At 41.0% G+C, this 21,367-nt stretch overlaps 3 protein-coding genes across 5 annotated transcripts; 1 reads left to right on the top strand and 2 right to left on the bottom strand.

Moving 5' to 3' along the window:
- Window positions 1–9: 9 nt before the first annotated feature.
- LOC106914744 (inosine-uridine preferring nucleoside hydrolase) lies at window positions 10–3,070 on the bottom strand. Its single transcript, XM_014981752.2, has 5 exons — window positions 2,727–3,070; window positions 2,433–2,618; window positions 2,248–2,359; window positions 2,037–2,173; window positions 10–1,489 (listed from the first exon to the last, which is right to left on the bottom strand). Exons 1-5 carry the CDS (start codon window positions 2,907–2,909, stop codon window positions 1,124–1,126), a joined length of 984 nt encoding a protein of 327 aa, XP_014837238.1. The 5' UTR covers window positions 2,910–3,070; the 3' UTR covers window positions 10–1,123.
- Window positions 3,071–4,986: 1,916 nt separating this feature from the next.
- On the top strand, window positions 4,987–12,484 carry LOC106914742 (basic immunoglobulin-like variable motif-containing protein). 3 transcript variants are annotated; one of them, XM_088005142.1, is made up of 10 exons: window positions 4,987–5,568; window positions 5,728–6,263; window positions 6,378–6,507; window positions 8,146–8,241; window positions 8,796–8,900; window positions 9,001–9,095; window positions 9,169–9,301; window positions 9,430–9,513; window positions 9,592–9,760; window positions 10,404–12,484. In XM_088005142.1, exons 2-10 carry the CDS (start codon window positions 5,780–5,782, stop codon window positions 10,707–10,709), a joined length of 1,602 nt encoding a protein of 533 aa, XP_087861268.1. In that variant the 5' UTR covers window positions 4,987–5,568; window positions 5,728–5,779; the 3' UTR covers window positions 10,710–12,484. The 3 variants fall into 3 exon arrangements, with proteins under 3 accessions (XP_087861268.1, XP_014837233.2, XP_087861267.1); XM_014981747.2 differs by having other exon boundaries at window positions 5,723–6,263; window positions 9,592–9,688; XM_088005141.1 differs by having other exon boundaries at window positions 5,723–6,263.
- Window positions 12,485–16,096: 3,612 nt separating this feature from the next.
- Window positions 16,097–21,297, bottom strand: LOC106914740 (betaine-homocysteine S-methyltransferase). Its single transcript, XM_014981745.2, has 8 exons — window positions 21,068–21,297; window positions 19,991–20,058; window positions 19,007–19,164; window positions 18,814–18,917; window positions 17,820–17,981; window positions 16,556–16,761; window positions 16,376–16,455; window positions 16,097–16,305 (listed from the first exon to the last, which is right to left on the bottom strand). Exons 1-8 carry the CDS (start codon window positions 21,170–21,172, stop codon window positions 16,205–16,207), a joined length of 984 nt encoding a protein of 327 aa, XP_014837231.2. The 5' UTR covers window positions 21,173–21,297; the 3' UTR covers window positions 16,097–16,204.
- Between the last annotated feature and the right edge of the window lie 70 nt (window positions 21,298–21,367).

The raw sequence follows: 21,367 nt of genomic DNA, 5'->3' as shown, positions 1-21,367 counted from the left end.
AAAGTTACATTTCATTTTCTATCATTACTTTTATTAGCATTTTAATGCATTTAATTTATTATAATCAATTCTTCAATATGTTTTTGTAGAATAAGGTGGTAAGAAATTATGATGTATTGAATTCCTGAAGGCATGTTCCATTTCTCTCCGGGATATTTTAATAAGTACTTTAAGTTCTGCCCCACGAAGGGCAGAGTAACCGGTCAGCCTTCCTCTGATTATGAGTCAACACCTTTAGCTTTTCTGTCTGGATGCTTATTTTTGCTTATGAAATACTGTCTGGAATCTGAACCAGGTGCCATAAGGGTGCAGCTGTTTGTTCTTTTTAGAGCGTGTGCTGTTCCTCTTCCTCAAAAAGATAAAAACATGTCAGCATGATGCAACAATTCATGCTTCCGTTGCAGCGGAACGGGTGTCTGCTGCCCTCTGCTGGACTATAAGGAAAAACTACACCTCTTGGGATCTCACTTGTTTTGTTAAAGAAGCTGATGAACTTGGGTATATTTTAAAATCTAAAACTGATTTTTTTTTTCTTTTACATGTGATTTAAATCCCTGTTATAGTTAAAATACAATTTTTTAAAAATTCAAGTGTTCAACACTAAAACCTTTAAAATGAAATGGCCTTAACAAGTGAGTCCAAGAATAACACACAACAGATTAACACCTAAAAAATATATATTTTTTAGGGTGATATTTTCACTGAAATGTATCTTGTTTAACTAGAAAGAGGAAACACAAAGTTTTGTCTTTCATAAGTCATAACCCATGTTTGTTTTAGATTTTCGGTGTATTTTCCTATATGAAATTGGTCCATGCAAAATGTCCAGCAATTATTTACAAATCTACAAATATTACAGAAAACTAACATTCACTGTGGTAATTACTTGGCCTTCATGTGCAGGACATTGATTGTTGTGTTGATCCTTGAATGTCTCTACCAATCCAAAGTCGAATGTGACACCATCTGATTGATGGTTAAAGTTTGGTCCAAACTCTGACCCAGACAATAATGGCATACAGGGGGGGGGGAAAACGGCAACAAAAAAATGTTTATCCTTGTAAAGTTTGTCCCTCATTTGAAGGCATTGTCAGAAGAAAAATGAACCTTACAGCTGAACGGGTTACTTCCTCCACGGTTGTTTGAGAGACTCCATTAGGAGCCGACCAAACTTCTTCACATTGCATTTAGACATTACCCTCACGGCGTGGCTCTTCTTCAGAGACTTTGTGCGATCCAGCACCAACATGCCGCGGCTCATGGAGCCCTGCAGCTCCACGCGCACCGGGCACTCGATGCTCTCCAGCACCGTGCTGCCGTCCACGCAGGCCGCCATCGCGTAGGAGTCATAAGAGACGAAGCCAGGCCCGAAGTACACGTCTCTCTTGTTCTTCATGGCTTCTTTGGAGTAGGCCCAACACTTCGATGTCACCGCCTTCATGAAGCGGGCCGCCGGGAAGTCCTGGTTGACCAGCTCTTCAAAGAACTCCTGCGAAACGATGAGTTGTGGGATGGGTCATACAACTGCGCTTGAGGGCCATTGTAGATGGAAAATCTACATTTCTGCCAGAAAAAAACTAAGGAATTTTTAGATTAAAGTCAGAAATGTTCTAAAAAGACAAGGACATTTCTGAATTCCACATGTTGAAAATTTGAGAGGAAAACTCAAAATTTTGATATCACAGAAATATTACTCTGTGATTAATTTCAACATTTCTGAGTTTCAAAAGTTAATTTTTTTCTTCTTTTTTTTTGAGAAATTTTCTGAGTTTCTAAAGTCAACTGTTTTAGACTTAGACTTAAACTGTTCTGAGATTAATCTATAAAAAAAGGTGTTTTTTTTTTTTTGGGCGGAAACCTATTCTTTTTTAAATCTACCTGGCCATAATATGCCATAGTAACATCATCATCCAGTGTAGTTTTCATTTACGAGACCTCGCAAAAGTATTCATGCCCCTTGAACTTTTCTTATTTTTGTCATGGAAACACTTATGGACTGTAAAATTGTTTTACAAGGCACTCTTTGATCAGCCTACCCAAGTCAGGGCATTTCTGCAGCAGTATTCCCATGTAGTGAGGTAAGTAGGGCAGATGAACTCTTCTAGAACAACGTAAGCCGACTCTGGATCCATTGCAAAGTTGAACTCCGCACAGACTGTCACGTTCCCCTTTCCTGCAGTAACAGAAACGAGCATTTCGAGGCCAGTCATCTCGCACATGGCAGCATTTGAACTCCTGCTTCCCTACCTTCCATGTTGCCTCCCATGATGAAGAGCTCTCCGAGCTTTTGGGGAAAACGTGGATCCAGTCTGATGGCCAGCGCCAGGTTAGTGAGCGGGCCCAGGGCCACCAAGGAGACCTGTGGGGGTAGGAGGTATTGGAACGCCAGAGAGTCGCCCACACACACACATAAAAATACTGGGACTTCTTACCTGATTCTCATATTTAGATGCCAGTCTAATCATGGCATTGACAGCGTGTTCCTGTTGAATTTTCTCCTTCCACTGAGGATCTTTGTCCTCTAGTACATCCCCAAGTCCGTCACCTCCAAAGTGGTCACTGAATGGGCTCCAATTGACTCCAACAAGAGGACCAGCACTGCCTTGAAACACTGGAATCTGCAGGAGTGAGGACAGGAAATGTAAAGCCATGAATAAGGACTGTAAACCTTTATTCTAAAACATTGGAGTGTAATTCTTCTTCAGGTTCTGCTCCAGCAGACGCACCCCCTGGCGATCGCAGACAGAGAGAACCCGCAAAATGTTCTGACAGACGTTCTCCACCGTGGCGTTCCCAAACACGCAGGTCACGGCCAGGACCTCCAGGTTGGGCGCCGCCAAGGCCATCATTATGGCCTGAGCATCGTCAATGCCGCAGTCTGTGTCGATGATCACCAACTTGTTTGCCATGGTTCACCTTGTTGTGATCCTGGACACACCAAACATACCAAGAACTAAATCAGTGGGGTTTCTTTTGGCTCTAGTGGCCTTTATTTGAAAGTAGTTCGACAGGAAAGAGGGTAATGAGAGAGGGGGAAGACATGCAGCAAATGTCACCAGGCCGGGAATCAAACCTGTGACCACTACCACGAGAACTAAGGCCTCCATACATGGGTTGTGCTTTGCCCCTGCACAGCACCCCCCAAATCAGTGTTATTTTTCAAAGTTTATCTTAAAGGTATAAAAATAAAGCAAACGTTAATGGAAAGGAAAGAATTCTAAGTTTATGTAATTATTGTCAAATTAGATCTCTTAAGAGCCTGTCTAAACAATTATATAAACATCAACAGTTGCTCGAGGCGTCAAGATGCTAGGGATATCATAAAAAAATTTATGGACATAATTATTTTGTCAAATGTGTTCTACAGACAAACGGACCGTACTTTAAAAAGCAATGTGTCATGGGATGTACTATGCCAAGCTCATTTATGGCGCATTCAGACTAGCCATGTTTAATCCGCTTTAATAAAACTTTAGTTTGTTTGCTAACAAAGTCCCGTTTGTTTGGGGAGGCATGAATGCGTAATGAATTTCTGACATGGACTCTGGTCCCCTAAAAATATAAATGTCAGTTCGGTTGAAGTGAACTCTGGTGCGTTTTGAATGCATATGTGGACAGGAGAGCGCTCCACAGACAGGATGCGGACTGTAGCGCAAGGCATTCTGGGTAAATACAATCAAAACAAACATGAGTCTAGCCGCGCTATAGGTCTTTTACCAAAGACAAAAAAGAAATCCACTAGCTGCTAAATTTTGACGCTACTCCGTTTTTGTTTACAGTTACATTGTCTTCTTCTGAGGCTTTTGTGTCATTTCCTTCAGTAGTTCTTGGTGCAGCGCCACCGCCTGCAAGGAGGTCAACAGGTTTTTCAAAGGATTTGCTCCGTCTGACGCAGTGCACAGTGAAAGCAAACCGCACCAGCTGAAAACATAAATGCTGCGATTTTGGTCCCCAGTTGAACCAAGTCTACCGAGTTATCAGGTGTGAAAACATATTTTGAAGACATGTGCTGTTACAACCAGCTGTAGAGAACTCTCTTGGTGTCACTTAGTACAAATGTCGATTAGCTGTTGCTGAAGGATGAAGCTAAGGGCTAGCATGAGAATGGCCAAGACTAAAGTTGACTTCCATAGCTAAGCCCACATCTATGTATATGCACGGTCAGTGTCTTTCACCTGACACTGACCGGAAATGCTTCAGGTTACATCAAGCTCCAGGTGATAGGTTTTCTTTATTTTTAGTCCACTCCTGTGTCTCGCTAAAGAAGTTTGGACTCAACAGTTTAAGAGCTTAAAACTTCCCTAGATCTTTGAGGCCTTTGTGGTTCATTCCTTAAAGGTAATTGAAGAGTGCGCTGTTCTGTTCTCTGGTAAACAATAAACCACAAGTGAAGTCATTTTGGTTACAAAGCTAATGTTTGATCCCCAGGATTTCTGCACAGGCTCACTAAGATGTTACATCTACCAATTTACAATTTCCTAATAAAATCCTTTACAGATGAAAGAAACCATGATACACATTGTCGCATTTTAGGAATTACGTTTCCTTGCATCTTTTAATCTCTAGATGTGAACAAGCTGACTGACACACACTTTGGACGCACATTTTTAAGAATTTTGTTCAAAATAAATTGGAATCTTTGCATTGTTTTTCCTTTCAATAATACACATTTCAGTTTATGGTTGTATGTTAGCAAAAATGGGTAAGAAGTCAAGCTGTATAATTCTAAACAGTACCCAATCTCTGATAGCTCTCACAAACTATAATTTGCTGTGCCGTAGCTTGAAAATGTTAATAAACTTACTCTTTTGCCAATTTAAAGTTGTATGAGGAAGTATAATATGTTCTACTCTATACTTTACTGTTTAAAAAGTATTGCCAGTAAACACCTGACTTACCTCAGTGTATGGTTTAAACACCCACTTGAGTTCTTTCTTGTGATTGGTTTAAAAATGTGGAACCGTTATACGAACTGATGGCGGGGGGTGAGATTCGACGACAGTGATGTACAAATACTACTTATTTTAAATACAGCGTTATAAAAGTTATATTTTTCAAACTAAAAATCCTTGAAATGTTAACTACATGTGCATGTATTATTTTTATTCCATTTATTATTGTCTTTATTTTGAAATATTTGTTTGACTCCCCCCGAAATTTTGTGTCCGGAATGGTACAGTCCTGTGAGCCTGCTTTGTAGGAAGATACGGGTCAGCAGGGCGAAGTAACGGGATTTTCAGCGTTAATTGTTTACGGCAACGGAGTTATTGCTCGGTAAATGTCAATGTGAAATGGCGAGCAGTTAGCTGACCTCCGGGGTCCCTAGAAACAGCCGAGAGAACAAAAAAAAAAAAAAAAAAAAAAAAAAACCCACCACGCCGACTAGAGGGTATTGTTTATGCCAGCTAACTCCAGAGTCGGAGGGATGTAGCTGCGCTCGTTCAGCTGCGGCTTCACAGGTGACATGATGTTTAGTTAATGTTTAATAGCCACAGAGCTAGCACCAGGCGGGCTAGCCGGGCTCTTTCTCTGGTTTCCTAATACGCGACGACTCGTCTTGGGTTAAAGGTAATGTATTGTTAAATTATTTTCACTATATTGCTTTGCTGTGCGTTAAACAACTGAGTCGGATCTCTGTTTTCATGTGTTGAAAGTAACCTCCGCGTGAGGAGTCTGTGACATCACCTCCATCTTTCCTCCAGCTCTGCTCTTTTATCCCCAGAGAAGACGCCCTCATTCTCGGCCACCTCCGTCCTCCATCACTGCACGCAGCGCCCCGATGCCTAACACATCAGAAGGTCAAGGAGCGAATCTCCCCCGGCCCGCGGAGCAGTCGGGGCTGCAGAGGCCCGCGGATGGAGAGGAGGAGGAGGACCATGGGCTGATCAGCTCTCTCGCCCGGGACGCCGCGAGGCTGAGGCGGGCTTCGAGTGCTGAGCTTCACCTGCAGTGGACCTGCCCGGTCACGCACTCCAGGGAAAAGTTCTACACGGTCTGCTCCGACTACGCTTTGCTCAACCAGGCGGCCTCCGTGTACTGCTGTCCGCCGAAGGTGGCCAGGAACAAGCAGGAGGACGGGGCCCCGCTCGGGAAGCCCAAAGCCTCCTCGGACTTCAGCGGCGGCCACACTGGGGGGGGTCCTGTGGGGTCGGACGGGGACTGCGACGTGGATGAGGTGTCCTCCGGCCACGCTAAGCCTCTTCTGGCTTGGGAGATTGACACAGCGGACTTTAATACTGTATTCACTAGGAAAATAAGAACCAGTAAGCTTACCATAAACATCTACTTTAATTGGCTGCATGGTCGTTAACTTCCATATCAGCTATATACTTATTGGACAGTGTTGATCCAATAATTGTCTGCCCTATTTTTTCCAGGTAATGGGAAGAAATGCAGCTCTAAGAAGATGAGGGCTGCAGACAGACCCAGCAGGAATCTGCAGGATGTCCCTGTTCATGCATCACTGGAGGAGATCAAACAGAGGAAAGTGCTGGACCTCAGAAGATGGTAAGATTGATCTCTGTTCTTTTGTCTTCTTCGCAAAAAACTTGTAGTTCCCTTTACATTCTTTAAAATGTATCATATTGTGCCAATTTATAGGAGAAATATTATGTAAAATCAACATTTTTGAGCTCCACATCAATATAATGTTATTCCCTCATCCAAAACATAGCTGGAGTGTTTTTTTTTTATTCTTGCAAGCATGTTTGAGAAATCCTTTAATTTCCATGACAACATTCATGCCGTGAAAAACCCCTAGGTGGGCCTAGCTCCGCCTTCGAGACGCAGCTCCTCGTCCGAGCTGCAGTTTCCTCACTCAGATCCTTCACACTAGCCAGCAGAGACATGTTGTGATGGCTTCCTGAAGGCGGAGTTTCAGAAAGAGCAGGAGTTTTTAAAGCGGTAAAGGCCTAATTTCAAGGCATTAACGTTTCTTTTAAATCATATTTGATATATACAGCATTTTATAACAACTGCAGATAACCCAGTTACTTGATTGTGCTATGAAATGGCACCATGTGCCTGGAAAACACACAAAACTTTGTCTTTAAAGCCTCAAAAAACCTTGTTATATTTTGGTGGAATTTAATTCAACAGACCAACAAAAATTAGTCCATAATTGTGATGAGGCGGAAATCTGATGCATGGTTCTTAAAAATCGTTTGCAAATAAAAGATCTGAAAAAACATTATATGTATTCAGCTACTCTGAGACATCCCAAGAAAAGTCTTTTTTTTGGGACGTCTCCACCAGCATGGAGACTGAAATCTTTTGGCTGTTTTGCTGATCATGATGCTGCCGCCACCATGTATCACAATGTGATAGTATTTTCTTAGTGACATGCACTGTTGATAGTGTTTTACATGTGTTTCAGAAATTATATTTGGCACAAAAAAAAGCTGCATTTATAAGTTAAACTATACAAATGTAGACTTGTGTATCAATAAGGTCATTGGATTTTATTTAGAGGTGTCAGAAGAAAGGTTGAAAATGCACTCCACTTTATAATTCCATCCACTTTGTAATTGTAGGCTAATATGAGAATAATATTGTGAAATTTGTGCTTGTAATGTGACAAAATGTGGAAAAATGCAAGAAGTTTGAATACTTCTGCTAGGCACTGTTAGCAGGCTACATAAGAGGCTGGGGTTATTACTTGACAATACTGTAAATGGATCCATTTCAGACAGTCTGATGGTTTACTATAAATTTGAATTTATTTATCAACCAGTGTTTTTTTTTCTGCCTCCTTGTTTATCGACTGAGGGGTCAGTCGACAGTGAATGTCTTAGAGGTCAATTCCAAACATCGATGTGATGCAGAATGACCTTAGAGTCTCTTTAAGTCCCAACATATAAGCATATAAAACTATAAAGCAACATTGGTTTTGCAGCTACTATCCTGCCGACCTTTAATTGTAACGGGTTTGGACAGACGGGAAGCCGATTTCATTTTGCAGGAGACAAAAAAAAAAAGCTTCATTTGCATAATTTCCTAGAAACCTTAAAGCACGCTTACAAGAATTATTAGTGCTGACAGGGGTCAGAGGTGTGAGCCACAGGTCAGAATTTGAGCTGTTCCACCTGCTTTGTGTGAGACGACGTTTGTCCCTGACGTTAACCCTTTACATCTCTGTTCCTGCAGGTACTGCATCAGCCGGCCGCAGTACAAGACGTCTTGTGGCATCTCCTCTCTGGTGTCCTGTTGGAACTTCCTGTACAGCACTCTGGGTGCAGGAAGGTGAGTGGCTTGAGTCGCTCCGGTCTTATTTAGTGTGAGACTCCTGAGCCCATACACTCAATATCTAATCCAGTTAGCTTTGCATTAAGAAGACCCAAATTATGTACGTATGCATTTTTAGAACCTGGACCTGCCGATTCCAATTTTTCTTGTAGTGAAGTACAGAGATCTCCTGTTGGCAGTGATGGTTAACTCTAAACGATAAATTATGGGTGCCTTCTTTTTGATTCATGACTTTTCCGTTGAGTTTACTGTAGGAACTATTCAACAGTATCAATCAAAAGTAAAGTGATTTCTGTTGTATATGAAAAAAAAAACAATAGGGGATTCCATTCAAATAGTCACTTTTTAGGACATTTCACTCATTTTTTGTTGGTCCTGGTCAGTACGTAGATGTTGGGTGAATGCCAAGTTTACTTGATCCTGAGAAAGCTGCCCCTCACAATCTGTCTGGCTGTGTAAAGAACATGGAGTTGTACTCACTGAATATGAAAGTTTCATGTGTGAAAACAATCTTCTCTGTTTAACTTCATGTCCGTTATTTGCTTTGCTAGCCTTTCACCCATCTCCCAGGAGGAGGCGCTGCACATTCTGGGCTTTCAGCCTCCTTTCGAAGACATCAAGTTTGGCCCCTTCACTGGCAACGCCACGTTGATGCGGTACACAAATGGTTTCCCTCCTAGTTTTTAGCAAAAGAAAAGCACTTATTACACCTTCTTAAACGGTCCGATCCCTTTTCCCCCCAACCCGTCCTTACAGGTGGTTCAGGCAACTCAACGACAATTTCCGAGTGCGAGGTTGTTCCTACATTTTGTACAAACCTCACGGTAAACACAAGACAGCAGGAGAAACGGGTGAGTCTCCTGTCGGCGGATCCCTGCTGGAGGAGTGATATTGGAGGAGTAACGGTTGCTCTCTGCTCCGTAGCTGAAGGCGCGCTGATGAAGCTGACCCAAGGCTTGAAGGATGAGTCCATGGCCTACATTTACCACTGTCAGAACCACTACTTCTGCCCAGTGGGCTTCGAGGCTACGCCACTGAAAGCAGCAAAGGCCTACAGGTTGGTCATGTGACTCTTCATCTCGTAGAAGAATGCCATCACTTACAGCTTCTCTGAGTCCAAGATCCAGCCAGAGACCTTCGGTCAGCATCGTCATAAGAGACTGACTGCTTGTCTCCTGTGTGAAGGGGTCCTCTGCCCACAAATGAAATGGAACACTGGATCTTAATCGGCGAGCCCAGTAGGAAACATGCAGCCATCCACTGTAAAAAGTATGTTTCTCTTCAGTTCAGTAGGGAAATGTAATTGTTTCTCCTGCTGAGCTGCTGATCAGGACCTTCTCTGTGCAGATGGATGGACATCGTGACTGACCTCAACACACAGAATCCAGACTACCTGGACATCCGCCACACAGAGCGGGGACTGCAGCGCCGCAAGACCAAAAAGGTTCCTGTTCTAAAGCTTGGCACATTTTCATCACCAGGGTTCCTACAGTGGCTGGACAAGTCGGGATATTTAGTAATTATTCGTAATATCACATCTGTATTAGTATTGAAAGTATTTTTCTCTCTTTCGTTTTTCCTTCATGTCTTCTTTCCTGCCTGTTCTACTTCCTTCATATCCAACTTGCTTCATTCTTCCTTCCTACCTAATTTCCTTCCCCCCATTCCTTCCTTACTTCCTTTTTCAGTCTTTTCCTTTTCCCTTTATTTGCTGCTATACTTCTTCCTTCCTTCCTTCCTTTCTTCTTTCCTTTTTTCCTTCCTTCCTTCCTTTGTCTTTATTTCTATCCTTCTTTTCTTTCCTTTCTTCTATCCTACTTTCCTTTCTTGTTTCCTTTCTTGCTTCCTTCATCATGTCTCATGTCACACTTACTTCCTTATTTCCTGGTTTACTTTCTTCCTTTCGACAATTTTTTTCTGTTACCACTGTTTTTTTTTTTTTGTACTTTTTGTTGTTGAGCTCCCAGTCTTTGAGCATAGAAGGCCTCCTTTTCAGTCATTATAATCTTTGGTTCTTCCTATACTAAAATTAATTTGCCTATTTTAAATCAAACTTTTAAAATGGCCAATAATTAAAAAAAAAAAAAAAAAGCTACGATGTAGGAGCCCTGCTGTGTTCCACACTGAAGTGGTGCCTCTCTGAACAACGTGTGTGACAGGTGGGCGGTAACCTGCACTGCATCATGGCCTTCCAGAGGGTGAACTGGCAGAAGCTCGGCCCCTGGGCTCTAAACCTGGAGAATCTGCGCCACGACTTCCAGCAGCCGGCCTCGGACCGGGCCCAGGGCACCGTGGCCGACGACTCGGGGGAGAGGACGCCGTCCAAGCGTCTGGCCCAGCTGGGACGCTCGCAGAGCATGGGGAGTCAAAAGGACACCTGCAGCTGGAAACGGCTGTCCAACACCACAGAGTACAGACAGAGGAGTTCCCCCGAGAGCGACCTGGAGGAGGACATCACAGACTGAGACGCTTCCTGTGGACATGCAGGGGCAGGACGTCATGACAACCGACGATAAAACACAGAGCAGATGATTCTAAAGGATAGGCCCCCTAAAAAACCTGGCAAAGTGTTGGTTCAACTCATTGTTTTAACAGTTTTTATTTGTAGTTTTTTAGGAAATATTTAAATAGCATTTAAAGGTCTTTGTCCTTTGACCTCATCACAGCTAGAAACCTTTTTCCTCTTTTGTGTCTCCACAAATGCGAACAATCCCCCTGAGCTGTGACTTTATATTTCTGATTTCAGGAGTGACGCAAATGCTGCAGCAGCTTCAAAATATAGGTTTCCACTATTTCATCTTACCACTGCCAAAGGATTTCCTTGTTTTCCACAAGAACTCTAGAAAAGAGAGGTGAACCAAGACTTCTCTAGCTCTGGAATCAGACAAATTCCAGTCCGACTAGAAGCCTAACCATTTGGAAAATCGCATCCAAACTTTTCTGCACTGACATCAACACTCTCCGAAGAAGACTCAGTCTTAACTGTTTTTAATATTAGTTTCTGGTCTATGGACGGAGAATAGAGATACAAACATGGTCAGCTTTTGCAACAGTCATGAAAAATAATGGCAAATTATGAGGCGGAAAGAATTCACTGCAGCAGCGTATCAGGGCTGTTGTAGATGGAGACAGAAAAAAGAACATTTCTGCCCAAAACTCAGGAATTTTTAGATTAATGTCAGAAATGTTCTAGAAAGACGAGGAAATTTCTGAATTCCAAATATTGAAAATTTGAGAAAATCCCAAGTTTTGAGATTAATCTCAGTACATGTATAGATAAAACAAGGACATTTCTGAGTTTGAAAAGCCAAACATTTTCTCCTTTTTGAAACTCAAAATTTCCTAGTTTTTTTCTAGAAAATTTCAGAGATCTCAAAATTTCAGAATTTTTTTCGAGGAAATTTTAAACTTTTGAATTTTTTTTTTTTTAAATTTCTGAGATTAATCTGAAAATGTCTTTGGGCAGATATTTTCTATTTTTTTCTAACTACAAAGGCCTTAATGTGTTGTACTGATGTGTAGGAAGCGCATGTATTTAGATGAATGTTTGGTAAAGTTTCATTAGCAAACACCGAGTTGCATCAACACTTTTGAAGGTTTAAAACTTACTTTAAACATGAAAACTCTAGTTTTTTTTGTTTTTTTTTAGTTCAATCACCCCTGAATGTAGGCAAAATGCCACATATGCTGCTCTTAACCATCATCTCTTTATCGTGGACACATTGGTGCGAACACAGTTCCAGTTCTTTGTCTTCACCTTAATCTGGCCGCAGTGGTACTGTGGGCTTCATGTCCAGCTAATTCTGCCTAGAAAACGCACAACAGCATTACCCACAATCCCGTTTGGTTCAGAAAACTCCAGGGTTTATTGTACAGGTTCAGTCAGTAGAAACGTCTCCCGCTTGGTTCCCAGTGGTTTAGTTCAGTGGAAATGACGTCCAGTCAAAGTGATGTGAAAACGGCCGATGTTCTCCTGTGATTTGTTGAAATCCTCAGTAACAGATGTGTGGATTGTCATGGTTTTTTTTTAATTATTATTATTGTTAAAGAGCTGTACATACGTGTCGCATCTCTTTAAAAAAAGTGACCCTCATGTTTTCATTTCTGTAAACACAGTTTGGTTTGCAGCTTTGTGATACCATCGGTGTTTCCGCTAACACAGATGTGATTAAGCAAGCCTGTTCACGTGGGATTCTTGTAGTTATTTATTTTACAATAAAATCAGATTTTTTTTTTTTTTTTAAATAACACCATGAAGCTGTCCCATTTCTCTCTCTACAAGCGAATGCCGTGCAAAAGTATCCATACCTTGCTACAACAGCACACCTGTGTGTATTGTATTGAGATTTTCTGTTAGGCCAACGCAAAATAGTGCAGACTTGAAAGGTAGAAAGTAAACAGGAAGATGTCTCAACCAGCTTTGTGCGAAAAGAGACTCATACTCTTGTGGAAAACTGAGGTTCTGCCATCAAAATAAACAAAACACAAGAGCAAGCTTTGACCAAACATTTCTGAATTATTTATAATCCTGATGGGTTTAAATTTAAATAAAATGTTTGTTTCTGCTAAAGGAGAATATTTATCTTTGGTGATGAACTCCAAGTCTTCAAGTCGGAAGGCCTACTTTCCATCACCCTAATCTGTTCCTCCTCTCCACAGACTCTCGGAGCCTTATGTGTTTATTTTCTGCTTGGTGCAATACCTAAAAGTCACAGTAGGTGGCATCATACGGCTAAATGGAGTCACAGGTCAGCTCTCAGCAGGTGTGCTCATATTTTGACCGTAGTCGTCGTTTGTTGCTGTTGACCACTGCGTTGCGGCAATTATGTGAACATTTTGGTTGTACTAAGTTGACTGCAGGTGTGCAACATTAAAACTAGCATCTTGTCAGAGACAGCAAGACCAATGAAGATCCTCAAGTGTTCGTTCATTGGATCCAGAAGGTCGACATGTCGACCCAGTGGCTGAGGTTTGTTTGGTTTTCATTGCTTATGAACGAGTCACTATAATACCAGATTCCGTGTGTGACTCTAGCTGGGCTAACCTGAACCTGACAGGTCAATCATTTTGTCCTAAACTGTACATGAATGCATTTAATCTGCAACCTTCACTGTTTTCTGTCAGCAGACCCCATTGCCTTGCTAAAGTGTACACCTCCCCCAAAACGTCTTCATTATTCAACCACAAACTTGAATCTATTTTTGTTTTAGGGGGTTTATGTGACAAACCAACACAAAGTGATAGTTCTCCTTAAAACTGTGTTTTCCGCGTAGGGCAGACAGATAAAGGTTGGTCCCTCCCCTTCAGATAACTGTATTTTATTTATCATTTAATTTATTAGTTATTTTATTTTCTTGTTAAACTTCAAATATATATATATATATATATATATATATATATATATATATATATATATATATATATATATATATATATATATATATATATACAGGTGCTGGTCATAAAATTAGAATATTGTGATAAAGTTCATTATTTTCCATAATGTCATGATAAAAATTAAATTGTCATATATTTTAGATTCATTGCACACCAACTGAAATATTTCAGGTCTTTTATTGTTTTAATTTTGATGATTTTGGCAAACAGCTCATGAAAACCCAAAATCCCTGTCTCAAAAAATTAGAATATTATGAAAAGGTTCTCTGAACGAGCAATAAAAATAATCATCTGAATCAACAAAGTAACTCTAAACACCTGAAAAAGATTCCTGAGGCCTTTAAAAACTCCCAGCCTGGTTCATTACTCAAAACCGCAATCATGGGTCAGATTGCTGACCTGACTGCTGTCCAGAAGGCCATCACTGACATCCTCAAGCAAGAGGGTGAGAAACAGAAAGAAATTTCTGAACGAATCGGCTGTTTGCAGAGTGTTATATCAAGGCACCTCAGTGGGAAGTCAGTAGGAAGGAAAAAGTGTGGCAGAAAACGCTGCACAACGAGAAGAGGTGACCGGACCCTGAGGAAGATTGTGGAGAAGGGCCGATTCCAGACCTTGGGGGAAGCAGTGGACTGAGTCTGGAGTAGAAACATCCAGAGCCACTGTGCACAGGCGTGTGCAGGAAATGGGCTACAGGTGCCGCATTCCCCAGGTCAAAGGTCAAGCCACTTTTGAACCAGAAACAGCGGCAGAAGCGCCTGACCTGGGCTACAGAGAAGCAGCACTTTGGACCACTGTTGTTCAGTGGTCCAAAGTACTTGTTTTGGATGAAAGCAAACTTTGCATGTCATTCGGAAATCAAAGTGCCAGACTCTGGAGGAAGACTGGGGAGAAGGAAATGCCAAAATGCCAGAAGTCCAGTGTCAAGTACCCACAGTCAGTGATGGTCTGGGTGCCATGTCAGCTGCTGGTGTTGGTCCACTGGGTTTTATCAAGGGCAGGATCAATGCAGCAGCTATCAGAAGATTTTGGAGCACTTCATGCTTCCATCTGCTGAAAAGTTTTATGGAGATGAAAATTTAATTTGGTCTGGAATCGGCCCTTCTCCACAATCTTCCTCAGGGTCCGGTCACCTCTTCTCGTTGTGCAGCGTTTTCTGCCACACTTTTTCCTTCCTACTGACTTCCCACTGAGGTGCCTTGATATAACACTCTGCAAACAGCCGATTCGTTCAGAAATTTCTTTCTGTTTCTCACCCTCTTGCTTGAGGATGTCAGTGATGGCCTTCTGGACAGCAGTCAGGTCAGCAATCTGACCCATGATTGCGGTTTTGAGTAATGGACCAGGCTGGGAGTTTTTAAAGGCCTCAGGAATCTTTTTCAGGTGTTTAGAGTTACTTTGTTGATTCAGATGATTATTTTTATTGCTCGTTCAGAGAACCTTTTCATAATATTCTAATTTTTTGAGACAGGGATTTTGGGTTTTCATGAGCTGTTTGCCAAAATCATCAAAATTAAAACAATAAAAGACCTGAAATATTTCAGTTGGTGTGCAATGAATCTAAAATATATGACAATTTAATTTTTATCATGACATTATGGAAAATAATGAACTTTATCACAATATTCTAATTTTATGACCAGCACCTGTATATATATATATATATATATATATATATATATATATATATATTATTTATTTATTTTTTTAATTTTTTTAATTAAAAATGCATTTAATTTTGTGGTTGTTATGCCCTGTGCAAGTTTTATTCTCACATGTTGAGATGGACTGGTAATCCGGCTCTGCATCACATGTCAAACGCCTGGCCCAGGGCCAAATCTGGCCCTGCATAGCTTTTTATGTGGCCCTCTAGACTCTAAAGGGATGCAGAAATAGAACAGTCAAGATAACAGTGTGCTTAAATATTATTTTATGAATCAAATCACAGCAGTTTTTATCTGCCAAAATACATCAATCAGTCGCTTCACTTTTTTTGAAAATTATCGTGAAATTCACATAAAGTCAATAAATCCCTGCACATTTTTTGCGCTATGTATTTGTACTTTTTATTTCCACTTGCAGTCCTATGAGTAACAAGTAATAGAAAGTAGCATTTCCCCATCATACATAAGTGCAAATATTTCGAAAGTTAGTACCACAAACACTTTGATTTTTATTGTAAAACCTCCCAAAACAATCGCAAAATTGTGAATAATATTGAATAAATAATATATTAAATAATATAATTTCATTTTAAGAATTTATATTTAAACAGTTCGTTAACGGGTTTTAGCAATACCATTGGCCCTTTTAAAAACATTCATGATCTTGATTTGCCACAAAATCAAATTGAGTTTGACATAATTTGCTCTACATCGATAGGATGAAAATACAAATGTTAAACCCCAAAACGACCAATTATTTTATTTATGCAGAGAGACTCTGTGAACCACTGTTCCATCAAATATCACTTTATTGAAGTTAATCCGACATGATGAAGGAGAGCTTTAAGTTTTTACAGGTTTTGCAGCAGGAGGGGCTTTGACAGGATCGTAAATGTTCTTTATGTGTTGCTGTCGGCCGGATCTGATGAAGACGTGCTGCTTCCTTTCAGCTGCTGCCTCAACGCCGCGATGTGAGCCGGACCGATACGGCAGCAGCCACCTGGAGCGCATAGAGACGGAGCTCAGAGGAGACGCTGTGAAATGGCACGTGGGAAAGCGACGGACCTCACCTAACAGAGCGGCTCCCTGCTTCAGCCAGGCGCCGCTCAGCTCAGGCGTCCATCCTGCCGTCTGCTCTGACCTCTGCCATCTTTGTACGAAAAGGAAACCCAGACGGGTTTGGTGAGAACGGAAGCTTCGAGCGACAGAAAAGCAGAACCGCCACCAGCAGCAGCAGCAGACTCTCTCACCCCTGTTTGGTGTCCCAGTCCTCCCCACTGTTTGGGTACACCACCCAGCTCACGCCGGGGCCCAGAGCCCCCCTGGCCGAGTCCAGCAGTGGCTCCACCAGAGCCGGACGGCAGCAGTTGACTCCCACAGCGAGCAGCTGGGGCGACCTGCAGGCCAGCCGAACGGCGTCCGCGAACGGGCTGCCGTCTGAAATGTGCTTCTCGTCCTGAAGATGTTTTGGTGAGGAAAAAAAACAAAACATGGAGGTGTTTTTGGGGGATTTAAAGTTACATCAAGTCAAGTTTATTTGTATGGCACATTTCAGCAGCAAGAGAGTTCAAAGTCTTGCTATAAAAATATAATGCAGTAAAATAATTATGAAACAAACAGTGAATATTACATTTTGCCACCGTTGCAGTGATACAGAAGAGGATTAGGTCAGCTAAAAAAACAACAAAAAAACATGACTTTTAGCTCATAATTCTGACCTTATTCTGATGTTTGTTTGTTTTTCTCAGAATCAGAATTGTTCAAATTGTTTACATTCCACCAGGAATTCTGACATCAAAGACATAATTCTGAGTAAAAAACTCAGGAGTCGTCTTTTTTTTTTGTAGTGGCCTCTACCCTTTTTCATACAGTAACTATGAATCAAATGCAGCATTTAATTACATTTCAGCAGTTTTGCAGTTTTCTGGAAGTTTGTTCCAGGTTTGTGGAGCATAGAAGCTGAATGCTGCTTCTCCATGTTTTGGTTCTGGTTCTGAAGATGCAGAGCAGAACCAGAAGACCTGAGAGGTCTGGAAGGTTGATACAACAACAACAACAGATCTTTAAAGTTCAGTGATTTATAAACTACCAGCAGTATTTTAAAGTCTATTCTCTGAGCTACAGGGAGACAGTGTAAAGACTTTAGAACTGGAGTGATGTGTTTTAGCTAACTGGTTTTAGTCAGAACACCAGCAGCAGCAGCGTTCTGGATCAGCTACAAGTAGATGATTTTTTTTTTTGTTTTTTTTTGTCAGACCTGTGAAGACACTGTAGCAGTAATCGATGCGACTAAAGATAAAAACATGGCTGAGTTTCTCTACATCTTGCCGAGACATCCGTCCTCTAGTCCTGGAAATGTTCTCCAGGCCGACTTCGTAACCGTCTTTATGCGTCTCTGAAGGTCCAGGTCCGAGTCTTATCACTACACCCAGCAGATTTTGTGCCTGGTCACCGGTTTCTAACTGTAACACCTGAAGCGGTGAAAGTCAACAGACTGCGGTCGCCAGCGGTTACCTTACAGGAGAACGACAGCCAGGCGTTGCAGTCCGGGAACTCCCTCAGCAGCTCCACCACGGCCTGGGCCTCTTTGATGCTCGGGATGGTCTCAAAAGCAACGAGGTCGGCCCCCGCTGCTGCCAAGCACTCCACCTGCGCCTTGTGCCACAGCTTGAGCTCCTGAACGGAGAACAGGTTAACTGATAGTACGTAAATATCAGCGTTCAATGATATGCTGGGTTGACGTTTTGACGTTCTGACAACACAAATACTGCTCTGTAAGAACATTTGAAATGGAATTCCCTAAGAAGCTGGTTATTAAGAGAATAATGATTTATTTCATTAAGCTGCAGATAATTAATCATATCTTTGAATTTATTTATATTTATTGATTCTTTTATGGAACAACATTTCCGATAATACTTTTTTTGTTGTTTTTTAAAAACACTATTTGGAACTTAATGAGCTGATGATGAATTAAAATTCTTAACATGTAAAAACAAAAAAAATTCACAATGAATGATAATTTATATGATAAATGCCCACTCCAATAGATGGAGCTAAATATAAAATAAAATTCAAACAATTCTAAAAACTAAATGTCCTTCCAGCAGGAAAACGACCCAAAACATACATACAGAGAAGTTTCATGGAGCACATTAATGGAATAGAGTCAAAGTTCAGAACTAAATCTTGATCTGGTTTGTAAGAAATATCAGGTAAAAATCTTTACCTGTAGATGTGCAAACTTAATAGACACACAACCCCTCAATATGTTTCTACAAACATATGATTCAAGGGGACAAATACAAAAACACACCACACTTTTCAGATTTTCATTTGCAAAAATGTTTCAAAACGTTCCACTTCATTATTAAGTCGATCACATAAAACGTCATTAAGCTTCATAGAGGAAGTAATGCTTAGTAGTATGTTTTGTTTGTTTTTTTAAAATCTTACATCCCGTGACATGTACAGGAACTCTGTCGGTATGCGGCCAGGAGCCACTCACTTCCACGCTCATCCTCTGCGCGTACGCCCCGCTGTACTCCGATCCATCATGGAGGAAGGCTCCGTACGGCCCAATGGAGCCCGCCACCAGCAGACTTCTGTCCCCTGGCGGAAAAATACCGACACAGCGTCAAAGCGTACAAATAAACTTGGTTCACTTTGACTTTTTTTCCGAACAAGTTGCAGTTTGTTACCAGAGGGGAAAGTCTCCACCGTCTCTTTGGCCAGATGAACTCCGGACATCAGCAGCTCTCTGGCCTCATCACAGCTCACGCCCAGGTGGCTGATGAATCCCTGGATGCTCGCCTGGTACGTTGCAGTCGTGATGACGTCAGCGCCGCTGAGGAGAAACCTGTTGGCGTTTGGTAGCTTTCATTAAGAAATGTGACCACTCAGCTGGAGTTTAGTAATTTGTCATTTTGAGATTAAGAGGATGGGTTATTTAATCTAATTTAGCATGTCAAACACTGAAGTGTGTTCTTTAAAGGGGCAGTGTCATGTAAAATATACCTTTTTGAGCTTTCTATCATGCTATAATGTTATTCCCTCATCGAAGATGTACAAGGAGTGTTGCCTTGATTCTTTCATGCATGTTTGAGAAATCCTTTAATCTCCACAGCAACCGTTAAGTTGTGGAAAACGTCTGGGTGGACCTAGCCCCGCCTTCGAGGACGAAACTCCTCCTCAGGCAGCTGCAGTTTCCAAGTATCCGCCTCACAGAGCTGCTCTCTCCCCCCAACACCTACACTCTGCTCCTTCAGACTAGCCAGCAGCAATCAGCAAACACCTGGTGGAACTACACATCTGCTAGCATCATTATACAAGCTACTGCTCAGAGAAGCACCAGTAAAAACGTTATTAAAGGGTTAACAGAGGAGTCATGTTGTGATGACTTCCTGAGCAACAGGGTCCCGATTTAAATGCGTTAAATTACAAAGTAAAATTTCTTTTCAGTTATTTTTGATACATGTAGCATTCATTTAACAACTGAAGTTAATATAATGTATGATTGTACTATAAAATGGCATTTTGTGCCTGGAAATTGTGTAATACTGCCCCTTTAAATGATTACATTGATTCATAACTCCTGTATTCTCTAGCGGAGAAGGAAAAGCAGCGACTAAATTAGTTAATTAATTTGGCCCGTTAGGCAGTTCTCCAGTTTTCCATGAACCTACCTGTAATGAGTCTCCTTTATTGCCTGGGGGTTCGTGTGCAAAAGCCTGGCGCTCCATAAAGGATCCCCCTAAAGAAAAAAAAATAAAAAGTTTCAATTCAGCTTTCAAAAATACAGCTGTGTTTGGCTGACCTGTTTTCACCATGATTTACAACATCCAAAGTTACATCTTGTGATACATTTCAAAAATAATTTTAGTGTTAAAACAAGGATTGAAAATTGTGCTAATTATTTATCACAGCTCAATTTCAAGTTTGGCTTCTGTGACAGCAACTGTTTTCATACAAAATTAGGCATTATTAATTATGTGTTGACTGTCTGATTGAATTTTAAAGGCTACGGTTATCATTGTTTTTCCTGTTGCTGTTGAAGAAAAGCACCCCCACAGTATGATACTGCGTCCACCATGTTTCTCTCTTGGGAGGATTTATAGCTGATATAGTTTTACATTATATAACACTCAGAATTTAGGCCTAAAAGATGACTCTTGTTCAGATTTTATTAGTAAAAATAATAAAAGAAATTATGCACAACTTTATTCTTACAAACAAAACATATTAAAGTTTGTTTTTTAAATGAAAAACAGAAAAGTTCAAGAGCTATAGCAAGGTATTCTACGTATCAATAGGTAAACAATAATCAATTAGCGTATCTGGGGCATAAAATTTTTTTTAATCAAAATCCAAAATGGCGCCATCTAGTGGATGCAACACGTTAGGGTAACCCTCCAGCAGACGAATGAAGGGCCAAATCATATCCTGATAACACTTAGAAATATTAGCTGATTTTAAATAACTACACAAAAGACCGTAGATGAATGGAAGAGAGTTGCACAAAACAAACGTTGCAAATGTGTGATCAGCTACAGAAAGATGTGTAAGAAACATAATGAATTAATTAATGAATCTTCAGGTTCATACATTTATTCATACATTTATGAATTGAAACAACTTAGCTTGTAGTATGAACATTTAAAGTTCTCGTGAAATCGATGTCAACACCGTAATGTTTACACTGCTCACTGGTTGAACTTGGACTCAAGAAAAGCAGGTCTCTATTTATTTGGTTTCTGGTTCACCTGAAGTTCAGCTCCACGCGCCTCTAGTTCAGTTGCAAGTCCACCATCTAAGATCAGGGGACCATCACTGAGTATCATCCGTTTTATGCACGCAGATGAAGCCATGGTAGACACTATAAGTGCGAGGGAATTGCACAAAACATTTGGTTCAAATAAGTCATTATTCTATAAGAAACATGAGAGCGAAATTAGTGGGAGAAGAGGAGGTTTAAAGTTCTTACTGTGTTGTTTTTCCGGGTAAACGGTCAACTGATGCGTTCATGATGATCGGAATATTTTTGAGAATGGCAGGAACCGACC

The sequence above is a fragment of the Poecilia mexicana genome, unplaced genomic scaffold (genome assembly GCF_051168715.1).
Source record: "Poecilia mexicana isolate PSO_F unplaced genomic scaffold, ASM5116871v1 scaffold_4, whole genome shotgun sequence".
NCBI classification, from domain to species: Eukaryota; Metazoa; Chordata; class Actinopteri; order Cyprinodontiformes; family Poeciliidae; genus Poecilia; species Poecilia mexicana.
This window is presented reverse-complemented; position numbering and strand designations above follow the sequence as displayed.